Consider the following 22,703-nt stretch of genomic DNA (forward strand, 5'->3'; position numbering starts at 1 on the left):
GTGAGGCAAGGGGCAATGGCCCTCAAGGGCTCTTGGCACACCCACCTTTATAGGCAAGTACTCGCATAGTGTCAACCCAAGTGGACCAATAGAACACCCGCAACTCACGAAAATATCCCAAATTGGCACCGAAATGCATATACGCTACTGAGAAATCTTTTCTGGGACGTAAGCCCGCCGATAAACGAGCATTTACTGCCTGCGCTTGAGGAACTGAGGCCCCGAGTCCCACATCTTCAAGCGGAAGTCACTCATCCTCCTCAAAGCTGCCCAACCGAGGTCATTTATGAGCGTCACTTTTGGAATTGCACTGCTGAAACGCAATCAAGCTCCCACAGTATTCAAATTTATTGAGAGTCAGTTTCCAACCAACATCACAAAAAGTCAAATTGTTGTGGCCCCAACTGTATGCATCTTACACAGCAATGAGAGTCACTATCACCATAAGGTGCCTTTGAGTCTACACCCCCAAAAAGTTGACATTTTTCATTTATTGCATTAAGTAGCTTCTTACAAATGCATACGGGTCACACTCCCACACTTCAAAAACAAGCAAGAAACTAACCTGACAGCAAGCAGACAATGTACGGTCAGCAAAATCCGCGAGCTTGCTGACAGGGTGGACAATTCTGGGCTAATGTTAGCATTTAATGAGCACCTTCAGTGAGCGATACAATTCAGGTCGCAAGGTGGCTGCATACGGTTTAACAAATGCGAACAGTGGCGCTTCGACAAACGAGTGAACACAGATTTGCGGCAAACCTTTTTTTTTTTTTTTTTTTTGCTTTGTCTCGCGAGTGCAAAACTCACCTCACAATAAGCCCCAATTTGGCAAATAATGGAAAATTCTTTAAAAAAAAAGAAAAAAAAAAAGGTTTCAAGCCGTTTAATGCCACTCTCCAAGTTTACTGTCAAACTACACATCAAAATAGGAGAATTACATGTGTATTTGAAACAAACAGCATAGCCTTTAGTCTGCTAGCTTAATGCTAATTCTAACACATAATGGACACGCACGTCGCTGGCGTTGATCGGAATACACACATCTCCAAAAAACAAACACACCAAAATAAAAAAAAAAAACAGCATGTGTGTTGCGCAACATTGCATCGTCAAAGAGAGCAAGTCATTTTCAACACTTTCGATTGGTCAATAATTTGTAAAAACAACAGACCCGCGTGGGGAGTGACAAATAGTTGACCCAAGTTGGACATTGGAGGTTTTGGCCCGTTACGCCGTAAGGGTTAATATAGTCTAAGGTTTACGGAAACTAAGATTTGAACACAAACGGTGCTGCAACACATGGAGAAAGCACACACAGTAATATATTCTATCCTTTGCGAGGAACTGCGGCGTCTTTAATGTATAGACGTCCGTCTCTTATGCTGCCCTCAGGTGGCCAAGGCAGACAGCAGCACACTGGCCACTCAACTGATGCCAAGTGTGACCAAAACTGTTTGAATTCTATTAAGTTGTGATTATTGTATGTTTTTATAAGGTACAATATTGTAGATATATTAAAAACATTACAGAACTTTTTTGGTTTTTCTTTGAGGGAAGCAAGAACGGATTGATGACATCTCCATTCATTCCAATGGGAAAAGTTGATTTGAGATACAAGGGATTGGAGTTCCGAGCATGGTCACGCAACAAATTAAACTCGTATCTCAGGGCACCACCATACAGTAAGAATTCCTGGAAAGATTTGATATCATCATTTGATATTTCACGATGACGGAGTGGACGTGTTAAGCTTGACAACATTCAGCTCCACAATTATGACCATTTGGAAGCAGAAATGTAAATATTTTAGTTTGGGCCTCTATTGAAGAAAGACACGATGCTGCTAGTAGTAACGCCACTCCCTCAAAACCGGATTTGAGAAAGGCCGGCCAGCCAGCCATCCCATAATGACAGGATGGACAGCAATTTCAGGGACACAAGCAAAATGTTCAATATGATTATGAGAATAGGATATACATGATCAAAATGACTCGTTTTATTCAATAACTTTTTGTGGATAGTAAAACTACAAGTTCATCTTAATACATTAGAATATTAATTTCAGTACTCATACATTTTACAGCTTCATGAACCTCTTGGAAAAATACTTTTCAGAGGGCAAATTCCTGCCTAATTTCTACATTAAAAATCATTTCAATTGTTTCTTGATTGTTTGTTGCGTAATATTTGAGTTACTGGAGGGTTTTGGTTTGCTGTGAGCTATAATCATCAAAATGAGATATTAAAACAATCAGGAACTATTTCACTCCGTGTGTAGTGCATCTCTCTTGAGTTTCAATTTTTGAATTGAACTACCAGACTAAATGAAGCTTTTGACACTATTCTAATTTGCTGAGATATATCCATGTTTTTGTTTTTTTAATTGATCCTTGATGCATTTACAACACACAGTTTAGCAGAGCAGCATGTGGGGCATGTCAAAATCACATAGAACCAATGAGGCGGGGGGGGGATGATAAAATAAACAAACTTTTCATCTTTGTGTGCAAATGTTTACCAAAGGCACTTTATAGCGATATTGACCAATAGCCATCCTCCACATCATCAGTGTGCTCTTCCAAACTGCAGAGTGGTGAGTCGCAAAGCTGAAACGAACTGTCCCGGTTGGGGGAAAGAGCGAACACGCCACGGCTCCGAAAGCGCCGCGTAAGGCGGAAAGTGAGACGTTTCGAAACCCCCCCCCCCCCCCCCCCGCCGAACTTAAGACGGGGTTAGCGAGAGAACGATCGGGTCAAACTGAGGGGAAAAAAGAGAAAGGGGAGAGAAACAGCGAGGCAGGGTTTCAGTTCTTCTTCCACTCATCATCGGGCGGGCTCACGTCCACTTTTCTCTTGCCCACATCTTTCCAGTTGGTGCTCAGGACTGTACCGTTTGACTCCGTCTGGACATGCAAAGAAAAAAACACAAACCAAAAAATAAAATTAAATGACCACAGTGGAATGGGGCAGCTATTTCATTAGCAATCTAGTTACACAACACTTCTGCTTCAAAAACGCTTGCATCTTAAATTAGTTGACGACAGCAGTATTGCTTTTATTCGTTAAGGAAGAGGGGGAAAAAATAAAAAATTAAACACTTGCGGGCTTAACCGACTCAGAAGATTCAGTCGGATGACAGTCAGCACTTCACGCCGATGAACTGACTCATATGGGAAAAGCCCAAAAGTTTTTCTTCTAAACACTGCATGCGCAAGGAAATACTGTATCCAGCCAACTCCTCAACTACTTCAAATAACCTGCACCAGATTCTCGGTTTAGGTAGCAGACCTGCACGTATGCCTCCGTCCGTTTATCAGAACCTCATGAGAATTTAGTAGGAAACCACGCAAACCCCTGCAGCGACGTGCTCCAAGCATAACGTCAAACATTACCGCAACACATTCCACGGAAAGCACGAGACTGTGGAACTTCTCACGTCGAACACAATCTGGTCCGTGATGCCGGTTGACCGCTCTTGTTCCAATTTCCCACACTGTAGGGATACATGACGGATGCCGTCTCCGATATTTGGCAGGAAAAAAAAAATTCTGATAACTGATCGATTGGCCGATTAATTTAAAAAAATATATAATGAATAAATAACTCCCTTTTTGGGCCGCTATTAATGCCGATAAAGCATTTTTCCTTAAAATTACAGGAAAGTAAGGGCAATGTTCTATTATCTTACGCCCATTTGTTCATAAAATACATATTTTGTATAGAACATAGAAATAAAAAAATCCAAATCTAAATAGGTTGTACAATTCCTTTTTAACAAATACAGTAAAACACAAAGAATTAAAATAAATACAATAGTGGTTCAAGTAATATTTAAGAATACCAACAGTGGGAGGAAAAAGTATGTAAACCCTTTGGAATTTCTTACATTTCTGCAGAATTTGGTCATGAAACGTAGTCTGATGTTCACCTAAATCACAACAATAAACAGTCTGCTTAAACTGATTTTTATAAAAAAAAATTGTAAACTGACAGGACTGGGAGGAAAAAGTAAGTCAACCCTTGGATTTAATAACTAGTTGACCCTTGACCCTTTGGCAGCAATAACCTCAACCAAACATTTCCTGTAGTTGGAGATCAGAAGACAACTGAATATTATTCTATGGTCGATTAATCGGCCAGGCCTTACCACAGAGCGCAATCCCTTGCCGGGTCAAACGTTCCGTTCTCCGTTTTCATATCTTGCTTTTCCCATCACTGGTACCCTTCTATTGCGTCATCACGGAAACTACTTTATTACCTCCAGGGCTTTCTTTGGAGTTTCCAATGTATTTTGCTAGGAGACATAATTTTTCAATACATCCTTTTTGCGTTTTGTCCTTTTGTCACAGTGCATCATTTCAAACCAAAGCCTCCTAAATTCTGATGAGAACAGACTCCGTGGAAGGAGTCCTGTTGTGCTATAATCCTCCGTAGTCAGGGAAGGAAAATGATGTTCGTGTTTGTCAGAAGGGTCGAATTTGGTTGTGTGACAACTAGATCCTTAATGCTGCCTCAAAAGGCAAAAGGCATGCAGGGCCACACAGTCGCACTCACAAAAGACTTGTTCATGGCGCGCCTGATCTCATCCGAGCCATCGGCATAGATTTGCTGGAAGAGCTGGTTGAGCGCCGCGTCGCCCTCCAAGTTCTCGTTTTTTTCCTCCGCGTTAATGTCCACCACCATCTTGTCCCATTTGCGGCTGTGGTGGGACGATGTCGGGTACTGATCTGTTAACAACAACGCTCGTTAGGACAGGGGGGCTTTCACAACACAGGGGTCTTCAATTACTAACACAGATTATTAGCTTTAATCATAACAAAACAAATCAAAGTCAGTTTTGAGCGCTTAGATTCTCATTTATTCGTTAACCCACATTGGTTAAGAAAACTCCCCCCCCCCCCCACATTTTGCATTTCAATGGAGAGGGCTCCCATCATTTGATTTCTGTTTTTCTGGCAAGCCTGCAATAACATATGAATGGGAAGGGTGATGAATGTAATCCAGACGCAGATTTGCATAAATAAGGCCCAAATAAGCAGTCGACATATTGGGGCCATGTGTGGACACACAGCAGTGTGATCTCATAATATGGATGTCAATGCTGGTGTTAAAATGTGACAGTAGTAAACACGGCACGAGCTTGAGCTCCTTGAACGCAACGCATAGTCTGATTGCACACTTCAACTTCTCCATCTGTGAACGTGTTTGCAGAAGTGATTAATCCTTTTGGGCAATGGAATGTGTGGGATAAAATTCTGAGTCATATTAAGCTGTCGCAACTCTCCTTTTTGACCACATTCTTGCCATCACGCGAATGAGAAGACTGACTGCCCACTCTGATTTTAGTCCACAATGATTTTTGGAAAGGGGGGGAGGGAGGATGAGGAGGGAGCGAGTAAGAGAGCGAGAATGAAGAGGAGGGTTAGGTAGGAGACGCTGAGAGTCAGTGGAGATGGCACAAATGCAAAAACTATAGACTGACTTGGATCGAAGTGTTTGACGTTGGATTCCTGTCCCTCTCCCTCCAGCTTCTCCCATCTGATGGCATCTGTCTTCTTCATCTTCATCTCCACCTGACAGATGAAGGGAGATAATGTGTAACAAAATGTTTTTCTTTGGTGCGTGGGGACAAAAATAACACTTCTATTAGAATGACATCTTGAAGATACATGACATCAGATCATTATTGAGGCCAAAGAGTCTGTCTGTTCTGAGCCACCGGCGACTCTGGCTTTGTGTGTGTGTGTGTGTGTGTGTGTGTGTGAGAGAGAGGGAGAGAGAACGACACGTCGGGGATATGCGAGGGCACAGCTCAATACTGCACTAACGAGATGCCTGTCAGCCACAGGGCTAGTGAGATAGATGGCATGAGCAGGATATGCGTGTGTGTGTGTGTGCGCGCGCATGGGGGCATTATGGCGCATCTGATCCAAATCATTACACCAGAAAAACACGCATGAGGAAGAAAACAATGTGGCGAGTGCTGGCATGGACACGCATTTAACGTTGAGCTGGCCTGACAGCGCACATACTAGCGAAACACGCAAGCTACAGTCCAATGTGACCCCAGCGCCACCACCCCTTAATGACGTGTGCGCCTGATATGTGCATCTGTGTGCCTGTGCAAGGCAATGTTGCTTATGTCAGTGCAATTAGGGAACAGTTCTGCTCTGCTGGGCAATGTAGTGCTTCATTTATGAGGGTGCCAGGACTGGAGCGGGAGCTGGAGGTGGACAAGTGTGAAGAGGACGCAGAGTGGCGGGGCGGGTGGGGAGGGGATTGACTGCTGCTACCTGACTAAATTATCTTGGTGTGCGTCTTTGGTTTAGGTCCCACTAGGGGTCATCATTTGATGCACCAGTGTGCAAAAAAAAGGGAACTGGAAGTAAAATTCGGTCGAACGGGCACACTGGTTATAAGTCGCATATATAAATTTTCTATTAAACCCGTCCTCACTACAGTCGTGGGGGAGCTGAAGCCTATCACAGCTGACTTTGGGAAAGAGGCGGGGTCCCCTGGATTGGTCATTAGTCAAATGGAGGGCACATACTGTAGACATCCAGTCTCCAATTACACCAACTTGTTTTTGGAACGCGAGAAGAAATCGTGAGTACTCTGAGAAAACACACAAGCACGGGAAGAATGTGCAAACTCCACACAGGAGGCCCGGGACATGACCCCTGTACCTTACAAATGTTGCTAATTCTATGTCATTCATATTCTTTCACATAATAAAAATGTCTGTTGCTCATTTTAGAAAAGAAAAAAAAAAAAACATCTGAAGAGCACAAATTAATAACATGAATACCAAATCAATCTGAAAAAGGCCTGCCAGTGTTTCAGGTGGCACCAGGGTCTTAAATATTTCTGTAGTGCTAAATGCGGTGGACCTTATGTGTGCGCGCGTGTGCCCGTGTGCGTGCTCCTGGGCCATACAACATTAATCTGCTGCCACATCTGCGTTTCCTGGCTTCTAACGACATGGCAGGTCAGGCGCTGTGTGCGTTTCCGTGTGTGTGACAGGCGAAGCGACGGCCCGTAAAGGATGTGACAGCCGAGCCACATGGAGGGCCACCACCCTCAGGACCTCCGGGGCCACGCGGCCACACACACACACACACACACGCACTATTTACCGAGTGGCACTGGAGTCTCATGTCGCTTGTCAAATGCCCCCTCCTATGAATCTTTTTTTCAGAACCCTGCGGATTTCAAAACAGCCTCTGCTAGAAAGACAATGAAAAAAAAAAGATTTACATTTTTGGACACTGATAGGGATGGGACTAACAGGGACATCCGCTATTAGCTATTTGCAGAGTAGAGATGACTTTGGAACTGAATGGACAACAAAACTGCTGAAGTTGTGTTGAATGTTTGCATGTACATTTGTGTGTGCGAGCATGCGTACATATCAGCCGTCTGCTCTGATCAAACACAATGGTGTGTAATTGGCTCCCCGTTGTGGCGGTGACCCCTGCGGTTGGAATGTCTGTCGTGGTGGTGGACAGGAAGAGGTCATACTGACGATAATGTGCTACAAACGACACACACTTGGAATGGCACAAGTGTGTTGAAAGATGACTGTTTAGCCCCTGTATTCATATTTGTGTGTGCGCACAAGCATGTGCATGTATTCCCAGCTTCGCCTCCCTCTGATAAATTCCCTTTCATAAAGTCAGCATGGAGATTGGAGTATTAATACAAAATCAGAAAGAGCAACTGTTTCTAGGCCTGTCACAATTGTTTTTAGGACAATATATTTTTCCCAAAGACTGTCACGATAAATGGCTATTATTTTTTTTTTTCAATGCATCTGAAATCATGAAGAATAAGGCGCGCAGACTGTGCGGTTGGTCCGCTGAAGGCTCTGGAGACGAGCCCTTCACCTATCAATCAAATACATTCGCTGTACAACATGGTGTTGAGGTTATGTTTGATAAACAAGTTAACTTTGCATTAAATGTCTCTGTTGTGTGTTATGCGCTGCACATGGACCCAGTACTGGACACGGCCAACGCCGGCATTCCACGAGCCCACTAGCGACTAACGACACAGCCGTCCAACTCTCCGTCGGCTCGCCACGACAATGACAATTTATCGTGCCCGGAAAAACTATTGTGACCAATTTATTTATTGAACGTTAAGTCAATATAGTAATTATCGCGAGGCCTAATTGTACGTTCTAAAAAAAAAAGTCCATTACGACTGTACGCAATGTGGACAATCTTGATTTGCTGATACTGTTTTCCAGTTGAACCGCCCAAACCACCCAGTAAAGTCAAGTCAAACTGCTCCAGAAGAGTGAAATGAGGCTTTGAGAGTACAGCAGGTTGTGGGGCTCGCTCACATTGTCAGGCAAGCGTGCACACACACCACCTATAGACTTATTAGGGACATTTTTAGTCATTTCAGAATGCAGTCAGCGATGAGGGCCGTGTGTGTGTGTACCTAAGGGCCACGTGTACCCGAGGAGCCCAGTGGACTAAGCACACAGTCAGAGCTTTGTGGGAGAGCTGCAGAGTTTGAACACACTGCCGCGTTATCCTCACGGTAGGCGCATGAGTGTGTGTGTGTGTGTGTTGTGAGGGGGCTCGGAGACGAACAGAAGAAAAAGTCAACTGTGGCATATAAGGAGGTTTATGAAAAAAAAAGGAAGCCCAACTGTAGATGGACAAGTGGAAGTCTAAACTGACTAAGCTGGTGTCTCTGACTGGGCCCTCATTGACGTTGCAGCACACGTGCACCTCTGGTATGCAGTGTACGCTGTTGCCATGGAAAATCCAGTGTGCTTTTTGGGGCAGGTTCGACTTGTCTCAGCACTCTGTAGCAAGTTGGAGAAGACGTGCACACAGGAAGAGAAAGTTCTTTGCAACTAATTAGTCAATTCTTTGCAACTAATTAGTAAATTCTCCAGGAGAGCCTAACAATGCTGTGCTGCTCACATTCTTCTCTTTGACCTCTGTGAGGGAGAAATTGCTTACTTCAGACTTTTATTATTTTACAATTTAGACATTTTAAAACTAATAGTACACTATTAGTATTGGCTCACCTGCTCTGACTCTCAGACGATTTGAAGTGATATCCCATTCTAAATCCATATGCTTTCATATAATGGTGGTCCACCCGTTGCAGCTGTAACAGCTTCAACTCTTGTGGGAAGGCCTTCAACAAGGTTTTGGAATGCGTTTATTGGAACGTTCCAGTCTTTCAGGAGCACATTTGTGAGGTGACACACTGATGATGTACGAGAAGGCCTGGCTCTCATTCTCCGTTCCAAATCAACCCAAAGGTGTTCTATTGGGTTAATGTCAGGACTCTGTGCAGGCCAGTTAAGCTCACCCACACCAAACTCTCTCATCAGTGTCTTTATGGACCTTGCTTTGTGCACTGGTGCACAGACATGTTGCAACAGGAAGGGGGAATCCCCTAACTGTTTGCCTGTCCAAAATCTGTTTGTATGCTGAAGTATTCAGACTTACTGGAGTTCACTGGAGCTCAGGGGGGAATATTTTGGACATTTCCAACTTTGTGGGAACACTTTGGAGAGGGCCCCTTCCTCTTCCAACATGACTACATCAGTGCACAAATCATGTTTCATAAAGACACGGATGAGAGCGTTTGATGTGGATGAACTTTACAGGCCTGCACAATCCTGACCTCAACCTGAGGTCAGCAGAGACTGAGAGCCGGGCCTTCTCATCCAACACCAGTGTGTGACCTCACAAATGTGTGTGACCTCACAAATGTGCTTCTGGAAAAAAAATGGTAAAATTCTTATAAACACACTCCTAAACCTTGTGGAAAACCTTCACAGAAGAGTTGAAGATATTGTAACTGCAGAGGCTGGACCGATGTTATATTAAACCGTATGGATTAAGAATGGGACATCACTTAAATTCATATCTGAGTCAAGGCAGGTGAATTAATACTTTTGTATCGTGCGTGTGTGTGTATATAACATGTGTCCATCATAACATTTGTCTTATTAGGGCTGGGAGATAGCAAAACAATAGCGACACATATCTCAAAATCTGTTTTCCTTGATAAACATTTGAGATGCGGTCAACAGCCTTCAATAAATTGCATCTGTCCACGTTTTGACAGACGATGCGCATAGCCAATAATCATGAGAGTTGCTCTGTGCTGAACCAATCATGTGGCGTCAGTAGAGCCATGCCAGGTGAGGTTGGTGCGCAAAGCATTTTAGCTGCTGCAGCCGTGGCAAACTACTCTGTTTCTTGTGAGACTTTACAAAACCAAAATAACTCCAAACTGTTCAACCTTTGACAGAAAATAAATATTGAAATCAAAATGTTAACAGTAAAAGCACATTAAAGAAGGAAAACAATTGATCTTTCAATAAACTGATATGAAAAAAATATTAGGATAGGACTTTTAGTGAGGTTAGTATACACAGCCATCGCCATAAATGCAATTTTATGAATAACTGGCATAATTTATTTTGGTGATTCGGTTTTCGGCCTTGGGTTTCAGCTAACAAATTTAATTTTGGTGCATCACTACTTTCAGCACAAACTTTTTGGAAACAAATTATTCAGAACATTGTCTTTGGAAAATAAAATGGTTCTGTCAAGAAAAGACAAATAAAATGTCCAGAACACAGCTTTTAGTCCTCATTGCTCAAGATGAACCCTGACAGCAGGAAAACTGAATGAATCTACACACTCTCATTAGCCCACATCAAACTTCAATACCCCCTAATTAGTCTATAGTTTTAAAACGGTGCCCTTTGCGCTCATTAGGCCCGTAATCACTGGAAAAGTGCTGAGGAACTTGAAACGAGTACAGCCTGAATGCCCGTGCGAGCGGGACCGAGGATTTGAGTAATGTATATAAGAGCGAATCCCAGAACTCACTGCGTACAGCCAGAGAGGATTTCCTCATTTCTTCTTCTTCAGAGAGCTTTACCAGAAAGCATTAAGGAACCAAGGGCAGTGGCGGCTTTTTTCCCCAATCACCGTTTTAAATGCAACATTTTAAAGAGATGATGTTATGATCAATCAAGTAATGATCAGTCTCAGTTTCAGTGAATGAAGGATGTTCGAAAACATTTAGAAAAAAAGATGTTCACATATTCATGTTTGATGCCTTCAAAGACCTGCAAGTCAGATATGGAGAGGCTAAAAAAAAATGGCATCTCTTGTCTGGTATTCTCAGGTTATATCTACTTTTTGCAAATCATCATTCTGACATGTGATTTACAACTTTTAATTCCCAAAATAAGTGCTTGCTTTTTGCCTGTCAACCAAAATTTAAATCACCAATTGTGATTACTCTGAAAAGTGCTTAAAAAAAAATAAAAAATAAAAAAAAAAGAGTGCAATGCATCAGAAATATAGAATTGGGACAATGAGATCGCCTTCGGTCGACTAAATAATTTCTCACCTTCTGTTACTATCGCTATAATACAGCGGTACATCAAATTTCAACTATTCCTATATAGCGGAATAGTCGATTCCGTCATTCTCCTGGGGGACTTCGATGCTCATGCGGGCAAAGGCGGCGAGACCCGGAAGTGTGTGTTTGGGAGGAACTAGGCCCCCCGGCCAGAACCCGAGCTGTGCTCTGTTATTGCCAACAAACAAACAAACGGCATACCTTAGTGGTGAGGATCCGGAAGTTGCTTTGTTGTGGTACGATGGGATGCAGAAGGCAGAGGTTGAGGTTGTAGTTTTCCCCAGATGCCAGCCTTATTGAGGCTGAGAGCTACAGAAACCACAAGGATGTCAGGTGTTTACACAGACAAACGACATCTTGGGATCTCTATAGAAAGTCTGACAGTATGCAACCAATTAACACATACAAAAATATAAAATAAGAAATATAATTTTAAAACCCCATAGAAAATGTCATTTTACTTATATTTTCAAAACAATCACTCGTACAGATCAGATGAAAATTGAAATATGTTTTGGATGTTACATTCTTCAAAGCACTCAACAGTTTGGAGACGTCAGCATGTTCCGGAGAATAAACATCTGATCTGGCTAGCGCGACGGCCAGAATTCTGCTACTGTCCCCTTCGGCCGCAAAGTGATTTGAGACGATGGAGGGTCAGACAGCTCCTAGCAGCCTGCCACTCATTGGGAGAGGACGGTGGCTTGTTGGCTTACAGCGACACAACCTCGTCACTGTCCCGAATGCCCACACTCATCACACAACAAAAGTTGCCCGTACATAGAACATTACGAGAAACTCTACACAAGCGGGTAATCGTGGCTGTAGTTTGGCTCTGCACTGAAAGCTGCAAAACACACAAGTGGCCCAGCTTCAATCAGGCCTAAATGAATCCAAGAAATAATTCATCTGGGACAAAAGCCTAGACAGTTAGCTAGACGCTTTAGGCAATTTTTAAAACAAGCAGAGCGTTAATATTCATTGCATGAAGAATTCTGTAGGTATACAGAAGCACATTCATCCACCAGGGAAAAGAAATGAAACTCTCGCCTTTCATCTTTAATTTCTTTTGTATATAGTGAGTGACCTAATAAAAGCGTGAACGTCTCTGCCTCCACACCACAGTGGGAGCTTTGGTGCGAAATACAGAGCTGTGACTATGTGATTTAGAACGAGCATTTCTTGGGGGTAAACTCCATTTGTTATTCTCATATTATATGAAGACAGACAAAGCTACTCCCTGGGGTGCCCTGCAGTTAGCCTGCGGAGAGACGGGAAGAGTGGAAAAGGCAGCGAAAGACTGTTGTCCCTGAGGGGGGGGGGGCAATGGGGTTGTTCAGAGATCAGTTGCACCCTCCATCTTCAGACAATTAGGAGGTTGGCGAATGTGAAGAGGGTAAATTGTTCTTAGATCTGTGCTTTGGGGGCAACGTTAACAAGACACCCCTAAGAAGTATAGCTGGCCTGCGGGGAGTGTGTGTGTGTGAATGTGGAAAAATATGTAGCGGTGTTCAAGTCACAGACAGTAAAGTCACACTTTCTGCCACTTCTGTCTCAACGGTCGCAGCAAATCAAATCTGTAATGCATCAGATGCCCCAATAACTGGAAAGCTGCACGCACACGTAAAAAGACTTTCAAAATGTTTAAAAAGCAAACTTAAAGAGGGGGTGCATACCTCTTTTTCCATGAAGTTGACGGACACACCGTCCTTAGGAACATTTCTTGCCATAACTGAGATGATGACTTGAGATTCGGTTTGGTACCAGTCATGTCTGCCAGAGAGACACAACAAACAAATGATCTCAAATACATTCAAACGGGTTAAAGGCTATATTAGACTACTAGCTGTAGTTTAATAAAAAAAATAAAAATAAACAAGCTCAGAAAAGAGCATAATGAACATTTGATTAAATGTGCAGTTATCCCAGGTTTTATTCACGGTTCACAAATTCACATTTTCTGTTTATCGTCTGAAAAATAGTTTGAATTATTTATTTATTTTTAAATTAGATTTGAAAATCATGTTCAAACTATCTTTAATTGAATACACTACAAAGACAAGATATGTCATGTTCAAACTGATCAACTTTATTGTTTTTAGCAAAATCATTAACTTAGAATTTCATGGCTACAACACATTCTAAAAAAGCTGGGACAGGTGGCAAAAAAAGACTGAGAAAGTTGAGGAATGCTCATCAAAAACGTGTTTGGAACATCCCACAGGTGAACAGGCTCATTGGGAATAGGTGGACACCATGATTGGGTAGAAAAGGAGCTTCCCTGAATTGCTCAGTCATTCACAAGCAAAGATGGGGCGAGGTTCACCTCTTTGTGAACAAGTGCGTGAGAAAATAGTGCAACAGTTTAAGGACAATGTTCCTCAACGTACAATTGCAAGGAATTTAGGGATTTCATTATCTACGGTCCAGAATATCATCAAAAGGTTCAGAGAATCTGGAGAAATCACTGCATGGAAGCGGCAAGGCCGAAAACAAACATCGAATGTCCGGGACCTTCGATCCCTCAGGCGGCACTGCGTCAAAAACCGACATCGATGTGTAAAGAATATCACCACGTGGGCTCAGGAACACTTCAGAAAACCAGTGTCAGTAAATACAGTTTGGCGCTACATCCGTAAGTGCAACTTGAAACTCTACTATGCAAAGCAAAAGCCATTTATCAACAACACTCAGAAACGCAGCCGCCTTCTCTGGGCCCGAGCTCATCTAAGATGGACTGACGCAACGTGGAAAAGTGTTCTGTGGTCTGACGAGTCCCGATTTCAAATTGTTTTTGGAAACTGTGGACGTCGTGTCCTCCGGGCCAAAGAGGAAAAGAACCATCCGGACTGTTATGGACGCAAAGTTCAAAAGCCAGCATCTGTGATGGTATGGGGCTGTGTTGGTGCCAATGGCATGGGTAACTTACACATCTGTGATGGCACCATTCATGCTGAAAGGTACACACAGGTTTTGGAGAAACATATGCTGCCATCCAAGCAACGTCTTTTTCATGGACACCTCTCCTTATTTCAGCAAGACAATACCAAACCACATTGTGCATGTGTTACAACAGCGTGGCTTCATACTAAAAGAGTGCGGGTACTAGACTGGCCCGGCTGCAGTCCAGACCTGTCTCCCATTGAAAATGTGCGCCGCATTATGAACCGTAAAATACGACAGCGGAGACCCCGGACTGTTGAGCAGCTGAAGCTGTACTTCGAGCGAGAATGGGAAAGAATTCCACCTACATAGCTTCAACAATTAGTGTCCTCAGTTCCCAAACATTTATTGAATGTTGTTCAAAGAAAAGGTGACCCTGTCCCAGCTTTTTTGGAACATGTTGCAGCCATAAAATTCTAAGTTAATGAGTATTTGCTAAAAACAATCAAGTTGATCAGTTTGAACATGAAATATCTTGTCTTTGTAGTGTATTCAATTAAATATAGGTTGAACATGATTTGCAAATCATTGTTTTCTATTTTTATTTATGGAACGTCCCAACTTCATTGGAATTGGGGTTGTATGTGCCTAACTGGAAGCCACTTTTATTGTTAAGGGTGCAGCAATGTTGTAAGACTTTTGAATTGCCATTACCCAGTTTTAGGATCAGAGTTTGGGGATATTTACAGCGTCAACTGTTAATATAGGCAATTCTAAACTGTGTGTGTGTTTTTCATAATTTTCAGTAGAGATCGGTCCCCTGCGAATAACGGAGATTACTGCCAGACAGTCTATTTCTTCAATTTGACAGTGGATAGGCTTATTAATCACTGTGTGACGGTATCAACAAATTCCATCAAAATAAAAAAAATTTCATAAATATCTGGTACTTACTTCACATGTGGCACGGCTGGTAAGTGCTGCATCATGTAGACGCAATTATGTATAAAGAGAACCACATTTTGATTAGCGAGAAACAAGGTACAAAAACATTGAAGAGAAAAACAAAATAAGCTTTGTGGGGCTGCTGTACAGAGAGCAATTGTGTTATTGATGCATGACAACTACGCCCCCAAGCGGCAATGCAGGGGAAAAAACTCACCGCGTCAGCACTGCCATTGTGCGTCTTCTCTGCAGGATGAAAAAAAGAACATCTGTTTGTGTGGCATGTGCAAAGATTTCAATCAACCTTTGAACAATTCAAGTCTACCTTTACCACGATGTCCCCCCCACCCACACCCACCCCCCTCCCAGCAGGGATATGCTAACAGATAAGAAATGGAGCACAAACACAGACAAATGAGCAACAGCACTCAGATATTTGCCACCAGTTTGTTTACCGGACCATCCACGCCCAATAAACAACCCGAGCAAGCCTGATCCCAACTCGTTCAGTCATACATTATTCACCGACATCAACATACAGAGAGAACACAACGATAGGAAGCGTGTTATGTTGTCTTAATCAGGTCACGGAGGAGGGTTGGTGCTCGTCTGCTGTCTCGGTGGGCTTATGAAGGGCTTCAGTCTAATTGGGGTTCTCTAACTCTGATGAATAACAAACCCCCCGGGGAGAACCATGAAGCACGTTTTTCAAGTCGTTTACCCGAGATGGTCCTGACAACATGATATACAGTTTTCATTGAACCAAGCAGCTCTGCCTCAGCAGATTTATGGATGTACAGATATAAGAAGTCTAAACAACCCTGTTCAAATTGCAGGTTTTTTATATTTATTGTGATGTCAGAAAAACAAATCATGGCAAAACTTTTTTCAAACTTTGTGAGTCATAACCTGTACAATTTAACTGAAAAACGAAGCATTTAAAGGGGAGAAACAAGTACAATAGCCTGGTTGCATAAATATGCACACCCTGTAATACTTTGCGGCAGCCCCTTTGGCTTAGCCCAATTAAGTTGGAACGTTGTGTAAAACGTAAATAAAAACAGAATACAATGATTTATAAATCCTTCTCAACCTATATTCAATTGAATACACAACAAATATGAGGTATTTAATGTTTAAACTGATCAACGTTTTTGTTTTCACAAACATTCTCTCAATTTGAATTAGATGCTTGCAACACAGGACAACAAAAGAGTGGGAAAGTTGAGGAATGCTCAAAAACAGCTGTTTTGAACATGCAAGGAATTCCAGTATTTCATCATCTATGGTCCATAATACCAACAAAAGATTCAGAGCATCTGGAGAAATCTCTTTACATAAGCGACAAGGCCGAAAACCAACTTTGACTGCCCGTGACCTTCGATCCCTCAGCGGCACTGCATTAAAAACTGGCATGATTGTGTCAAGGATATTGCACATAGGCTCACTTCACTTCAGAAAACCATTGTCAGTTAACACATTTGGTCGCTACATCTACAAATAAATGCAAGTTAAAACTCTACCATGCAAAGCGAAAGCCATATAGCAACAACAACCAGAAATGCCACCGGCCGGCTTTTCTAGGCACAAACTCATCTTAGATGGAGTGACGCAAAGTGGAAATGTTTGCTTTGGTCTAATGAGTCCACATTTCAAACTGATTTTGAAAATCATGGACGTGTTGTCGTCCTGGTCAAAGAGGAAAAGGACCATCTCGATTGTTATCTGTGCAAAGTTGAAAAGCCAGCATCTGCGATGCTATGGCGTGTGTTAGTGCCCATGGCATGGGTAACTTGCACATCTGTCAAGGTACCATTCATACTGAAAGGTAGATACAGGTTTTGGAGCAACATATGCTGCCATCCAAGCAAAATCCTTTTCAGGGATGTCCCTGTTTATTTCAGCAAGACAATGCTAAGTCACATTCTGCACACGTTACAACAGCATGGCTTGCTAGTCAAAGAGTGTGAGTACTAGACTGGCCTCCCATTAGTCCAGACCCATCGCCCATTGAAAATGTGCATTTTGAAGTGCAAAATATCACAACGGAGACCCCGGACTGTTGATCAACTCAATCAACTCAGCTTTTTTGGAACATGTTGCAGACATCAAATCCAAAATGGGTCAATTTGCAAAAAAAAACAAAAAAACAATAATAAGCATCTTATCAGTTAGAACATTAAATATCTTGTCTGTGTAGTGTATTCAATTGAATAGGAAAACCCTTCTACAGATGTATAAAAGGGATTGAAAGGGATTTGCAAATCATTGGATTCTGTTTTTATTTGCGTTTTACACAATGCCCCAACTTCACTGGAATTGGGATTTGTACTACCATATTTTCACAGACCATAAGGCACACTTAAAAGTCTTAAATTTTCTCCGAAATGGACAGGGCACCTTATAATGTGGCGTGCCTTATGTGTGCACAGAGTTCCAAAATCTATAAATGATGTTGTGTGATGAGCGCTCCGCTTGACTGACTGGGAGCATTTCCTGCCGACACGCTGCTTAAACAGAGGAAAAGCAGACGTGGCTGAGTGGACAGCATGCAGACGTAAAGGGGGAAGGGTGCGTGTGAAGGAGGACGCTAAAGGCACGCCCCCAGTAGGTATATAGCGCCGGTCAAGCCAGCCTCCACCCGTAAAGTAGCAATCAAACCAGGCGCCCCTAATTTTGTTCATACTAGGCATTACGGTAATAAGTCGCCAACTCGCGGCGAAAGCTACCTTCAAAATAAAAGCTTCCCAATAATACGGACGTCAATGCTCTTCGGTTAAGGAGTGCAACCAGCAAGGTTAATTTGAATCTTGAGATGCATTAAAAATGTAGTGGTTCGCAAGTGGAGGAAGCAGGAAAACGAGCTTCGCAAAGTCAAGAAGACGAAGCTGAGTTTCCGCGGAAAAAAATGAAAAACAAAACGGGGAAACAGGGCGAGGTGGACCGAGTTGGAAGCGGCGTGGGAGCCATGGATGACAGATGGCGAACACAGCTTTACTAAGACTAGGAGGCAGCGCCGGGCAAGTTACGCCACAATTTGTGAATGGATGCGGATGCTCGGGCTAACGCGTCTGCTTGCGCTGTTGTTCGAGCTTTCGTAAAAGCCGGCATCATTTCACGGCAACGAGACTGACTCGAACCTGGCGTGTTTGATGGAGAACTTGCCCAGCTTCGGATACAGAACATGAGGACTTTGTGGATGAGGATTCATCAAAAAATAACGTGAGTACATTTTAAAATACTTCAATAAAGTACAAGCAAACTCAGTTTTGGTTCCGCTGCCTTTTTAAAAACATGGTTTTAGCGCGCATGCATGCTACCGTCTGTTTTAAGCTAGCATATGATTTACCATGCCTGCGCCCAATAATACGGTGCGCCTTATGTATGTGTTAAATACAGAAATAGACCCCGTAACTGAGACTGCACCTTTTAATACGGTGCGCCTTATGGTCGTGAAAACACGGTACACTGCCGACATGGCGCTCCAGAGGTATCCAAAATGTACATTTCCTCCATGAGTAAAAAGTAGCAAAAAGTCTATTGTGCTCGAAATAATGCACATTGAAAACAAAATTTTATAACACTGTGGATAATACTCACCACCCAACATTTCCTCACATCGCTTGAGCCAAATCTCAAATGATTTGTCAGAAACTGTCAGAAACAAAAACAAAAAGAGACTCAATTTCTCAAATAAGAGCTATACACAAGAGAACTCTGTCAAGGCTAGTGGTGCACCAAATTTTCACCCACCGAAATGTTTCGGCTGATAATGGCACAAGTGCATTTTCGGTTTCGAACAGAAAGACTTATCACTGAAATAAAACAGCCGAAAGTGACATCCCATTCTTAATTTATAGGGTTTAATATGAAATTGGTCCACCCTCTGCAGTTATAAGAGCCAACGAGAAGGCCTGGTTCAGTCTCCTCTCTAATTCATCCAAAAGTGCTCTCCAGTTGAGGTCAGGACTCTGTGCAGGCCAGTCAAGTTCATCCACATCAAACTCTCTCATCCGTGTCTTTATGAAATGTGATTTGTGCACCGATGCAGTCATATTGGAAGTGGAAGGGGCCATCTCCAAAATGTTCCCACCAAGTTGGAAATGCCCAAATTATTAGCCCATGAGCTCCAGTGAAAGCAACTCAATGCTTCAGCATACCAAGAGATTTTGGAAAGGCAAACAGTTTGGGGATTCCCCCTTCCTGTTCCACATGTCTGTGCACCAGTGCACAAAGCAAGGTCCATAAAGACACGGATGAGAGTGTTTGGTGTGGATGAAGTTGACTGGCCAGCACAGAGTCTTGACCTGAACCTTTGGGTTGATTTGGAGCGGATGGTGAGCCAGGCCTTCTCGTTCAACGGTGTGTCACCTCACAAATGTGCTCCTGGAAGACTGGGCAAAAAAATCCCATAAACTCACTCCTCAACCTTGTTGAAGGCCTTCCCACAAGAGTTGAATCTGTTACAGCTGCAAAGGGTAGACCAGCATCATATGAAAGCCGACAGACGGACCAATGGTTGCAAAAACATTACCCACCATCCAGTTGGTGTCCCTGAGTGAAGGCTGCATGGGCTGACTCGTAGTGGGTCAGGTGGTACTCGGCTATTCTGGAGGCGAGGAAACAAAAACTGTTGTAAACAGCCCAAATGATTGAGGAGAGTGAAGAATTTACAGAACGAGGTCCCTAAACTACATGTAAAATTAAATATTACTGAATAAAGCACAAACGTGGTTGCAAAATGAGTCATGTTAAATAGGAGATGCACTGATAACTTTGTAATTCTTTACTGGCTACAGGCACTCTGTATATTTATTGTGAAAATGTTTGTTTTTCTTGAAAATATTCAACCTAAATTTAAACCTCTCTTCTTCGGTATCACAGCCTCACACACTCAGTACACACCCTGTTCGCAGGAAGGCAAGAGAAAGGCTTGGATTCAGCTGCTGCGCTTTCTTGGCATCATTAGCAGCACCTGGAAAGAGGTGACACAAATAAGTTTTTTAGTTTTTTTTTCATAAATACAAACTGGTAGTACTCAAGGGAAAATGACAGATATACTCTATTCTGTAGTGTCCACTGAGGAAAAACTGAACGATACATTTACTGTTCTTGCTAGCCAATGTTCCCACTATATTACAGTTAAAAGTAATGTTTCAAAATCCTGAAACAGAGGCTTCAAACATGCAAACTTACAGCTGTAGTTTTTGAGAAGTATGTAGGCATAGGCGCGTTGACACAGCCACTCGGCGTTGTCAGAGTCTCCTTGCAAGCCGTCGTTCAGTGCCTTCAAAAAGAAATGATTCAGATTCAACTGAGTTCATTTCTAAATGCTGGCTGGGTTCAAGTGAGTTGATTAGTAATTGCTACATGTGTAAAGGCTTCTGTATACCCGCGCGGGCGGCGACCACGCTGACGTCACTGCAGCTATCCTGGGCGCAGTTTGCCATTATATTCGCGCGCAACCCACGCACGCAGTTTTGAAAATCCTGCAGTACATTTACAGTACTTTTAAGTACTGTGAATGTTACATTTAAAAGACCGTAGATAATTTTCTGTTGAGTTTAGGACATGGGTTATAATTACAATTTTGTTCGTGTTGGGGTGCTACAAGCGTGTAGGAATCTTCATAGGCGTCTGTGCAACAAGGCGCAAATAGGTCTTTGATGAACTGTCACCATGTCCTGTTTTGTGGCGACATTAGAAAAGCTACGGTTGGAAGAGCCGTCACCGTCATACAGTATGTCGAGAAAAAAAAAGCTTTTGATAACTTTTAATGTCCCAGGTATTGAGATGGTACTGACCAAATTTGAAGTCAATTGGATGAAACCTGTAGGACAAGTTTGCAGAGCGTGACACCTGTACATTTTTTAAAAGTGTAGCTTTAAAAGGTCGTAGTTGAGTTTAGAACATGGGTTCTAATTACAATTTTGTAGGTATCTGGGTGATGCACGTACCTGCCAAGTTTGGTAGGTGTAGGTGTGACGTACCATGACTAGCTCTTTGATGAACTCTAAGTAGGGCATCTGCAAGCGTGCAAAAAAGGTCGACCCTTACGATTATGAAGTCGCAGGTCACTTTCTCTTGGGTTTAGGGGACCCGTGCCTCTGAAGATTTTGTACGTCCGGGGTCGATACAGGTGTGAGCCCATGTTTGTAGCTCTAGGTGAAACGTATCGCAAATTAGTCTTTGACGGAGTTTAGGCATTTTTGGTTTTGTGTCGAAATATGGAATGAAAAGTTTGAAGGTCCGCCCCGTCATATAGTTCGTTGGATTAAAAAGCTTTTGATAACTTTTAAATAACCCATGTGTTGCGATGATACACACCAGGTTTGAAGCGAATCGGATGAAAGCTGTAGGAGTTGGCAAAAGTATAAATCCTGGGGGGGAAAAAAAGCAAAAATCTTGCACTTTTTTCTTCAACGCGTCATAGGTCACTTGGAAGAAAGCACTTTTTCCTTTTGACCTCAGGATAGCCTCTTCAGCGGTTTCAAATACATTTGTTTCGACAGGAACTCCAAAGTAAGACTAGATTTCATTTTGATTCGGTTGGATTTTTATTTTGATTTGTGTTTTTTTCCCCCTAGTAACAAGTGTAAAATGCTTTAATTATGTATTTTACATACGTATGACTTGAACTATTGAAGGCCTTTGAGAGTTCTTCCAGTGAAAAGTGCTACAATAAATAAAATTTTCTAACTTACATAAACTATGCTTTTTGTTCGTCTGACATTCACACTCAGGATAACGTTGTTTGCAGCCCAAGTTACCATGGCGATGTGTCTCACTTGAAGCAAACCTCACTTATTTACGCACACGAAATCTTAAAATAACCCCAGAATTGATTTTCAGCATGTGAAATTAGATTATAAACTCAAGCAAAAACACTTATCAGCGGACATTAACACAACAAGGGGACAGCGTAACCCTTGCTGACTAAGCTAGCAAAAAAACCAATCAAGTCCAAAGCTAACATTAGCCTCGGTGCGTCATTGACTTTCTTGTTCTCGTAAAGCTAAGAAATAGTTAAGCAGTCGGTCGCACGACGACCACTTGCAAGTCAAAGATACGATTCATCTTGTGTTTACAACGCCTTTAAGCAGGCTCCTTAATGTTTACCTCGAGAGCTTTCTGCGGGTCTTCGTCAATAAGGCTGTCAGGGAAACGGCTAAACCAGAAGGAAATAAGAGCAATTAGAGAGCTGATAGTAGAACGCATGCCAAAATGTGCAGGCAGATAAATGTTGTTTTATGACTATAATTTGACTTACAGTTGAGTCGCCATTGCTTTACTGCCAGTGGGTAGAATATTCTCGCCAGCAGACCTCAGCGTGACGTCACGCAACTTCCGCTGAAATTGCTACACGCCGGAAGTGAGTCTTTTCTCCACATGCTTTCAACGATGACGGCTGTCGTGAGGCAAACAATAAAAGTCTACAGTATCGTAATACGATCA

At 42.6% G+C, this 22,703-nt stretch overlaps 1 protein-coding gene across 1 annotated transcript; it reads right to left on the bottom strand.

Annotated features, from left to right (window-relative positions):
- Nucleotides 1-324: 324 nt before the first annotated feature.
- Nucleotides 325-22,633, bottom strand: sugt1 (SGT1 homolog, MIS12 kinetochore complex assembly cochaperone). Its single transcript, XM_061797410.1, has 13 exons — nucleotides 22,519-22,633; nucleotides 22,368-22,416; nucleotides 20,445-20,535; nucleotides 20,154-20,223; nucleotides 19,787-19,857; nucleotides 18,849-18,902; nucleotides 15,466-15,494; nucleotides 15,258-15,283; nucleotides 13,097-13,193; nucleotides 11,622-11,729; nucleotides 5,485-5,575; nucleotides 4,557-4,729; nucleotides 325-2,905 (listed from the first exon to the last, which is right to left on the bottom strand). Exons 1-13 carry the CDS (start codon nucleotides 22,530-22,532, stop codon nucleotides 2,807-2,809), a joined length of 972 nt encoding a protein of 323 aa, XP_061653394.1. The 5' UTR covers nucleotides 22,533-22,633; the 3' UTR covers nucleotides 325-2,806.
- Nucleotides 22,634-22,703: the final 70 nt, after the last annotated feature.

The sequence above is a fragment of the Phyllopteryx taeniolatus genome, chromosome 14 (genome assembly GCF_024500385.1).
Source record: "Phyllopteryx taeniolatus isolate TA_2022b chromosome 14, UOR_Ptae_1.2, whole genome shotgun sequence".
Taxonomy (NCBI): Eukaryota; Metazoa; Chordata; class Actinopteri; order Syngnathiformes; family Syngnathidae; genus Phyllopteryx; species Phyllopteryx taeniolatus.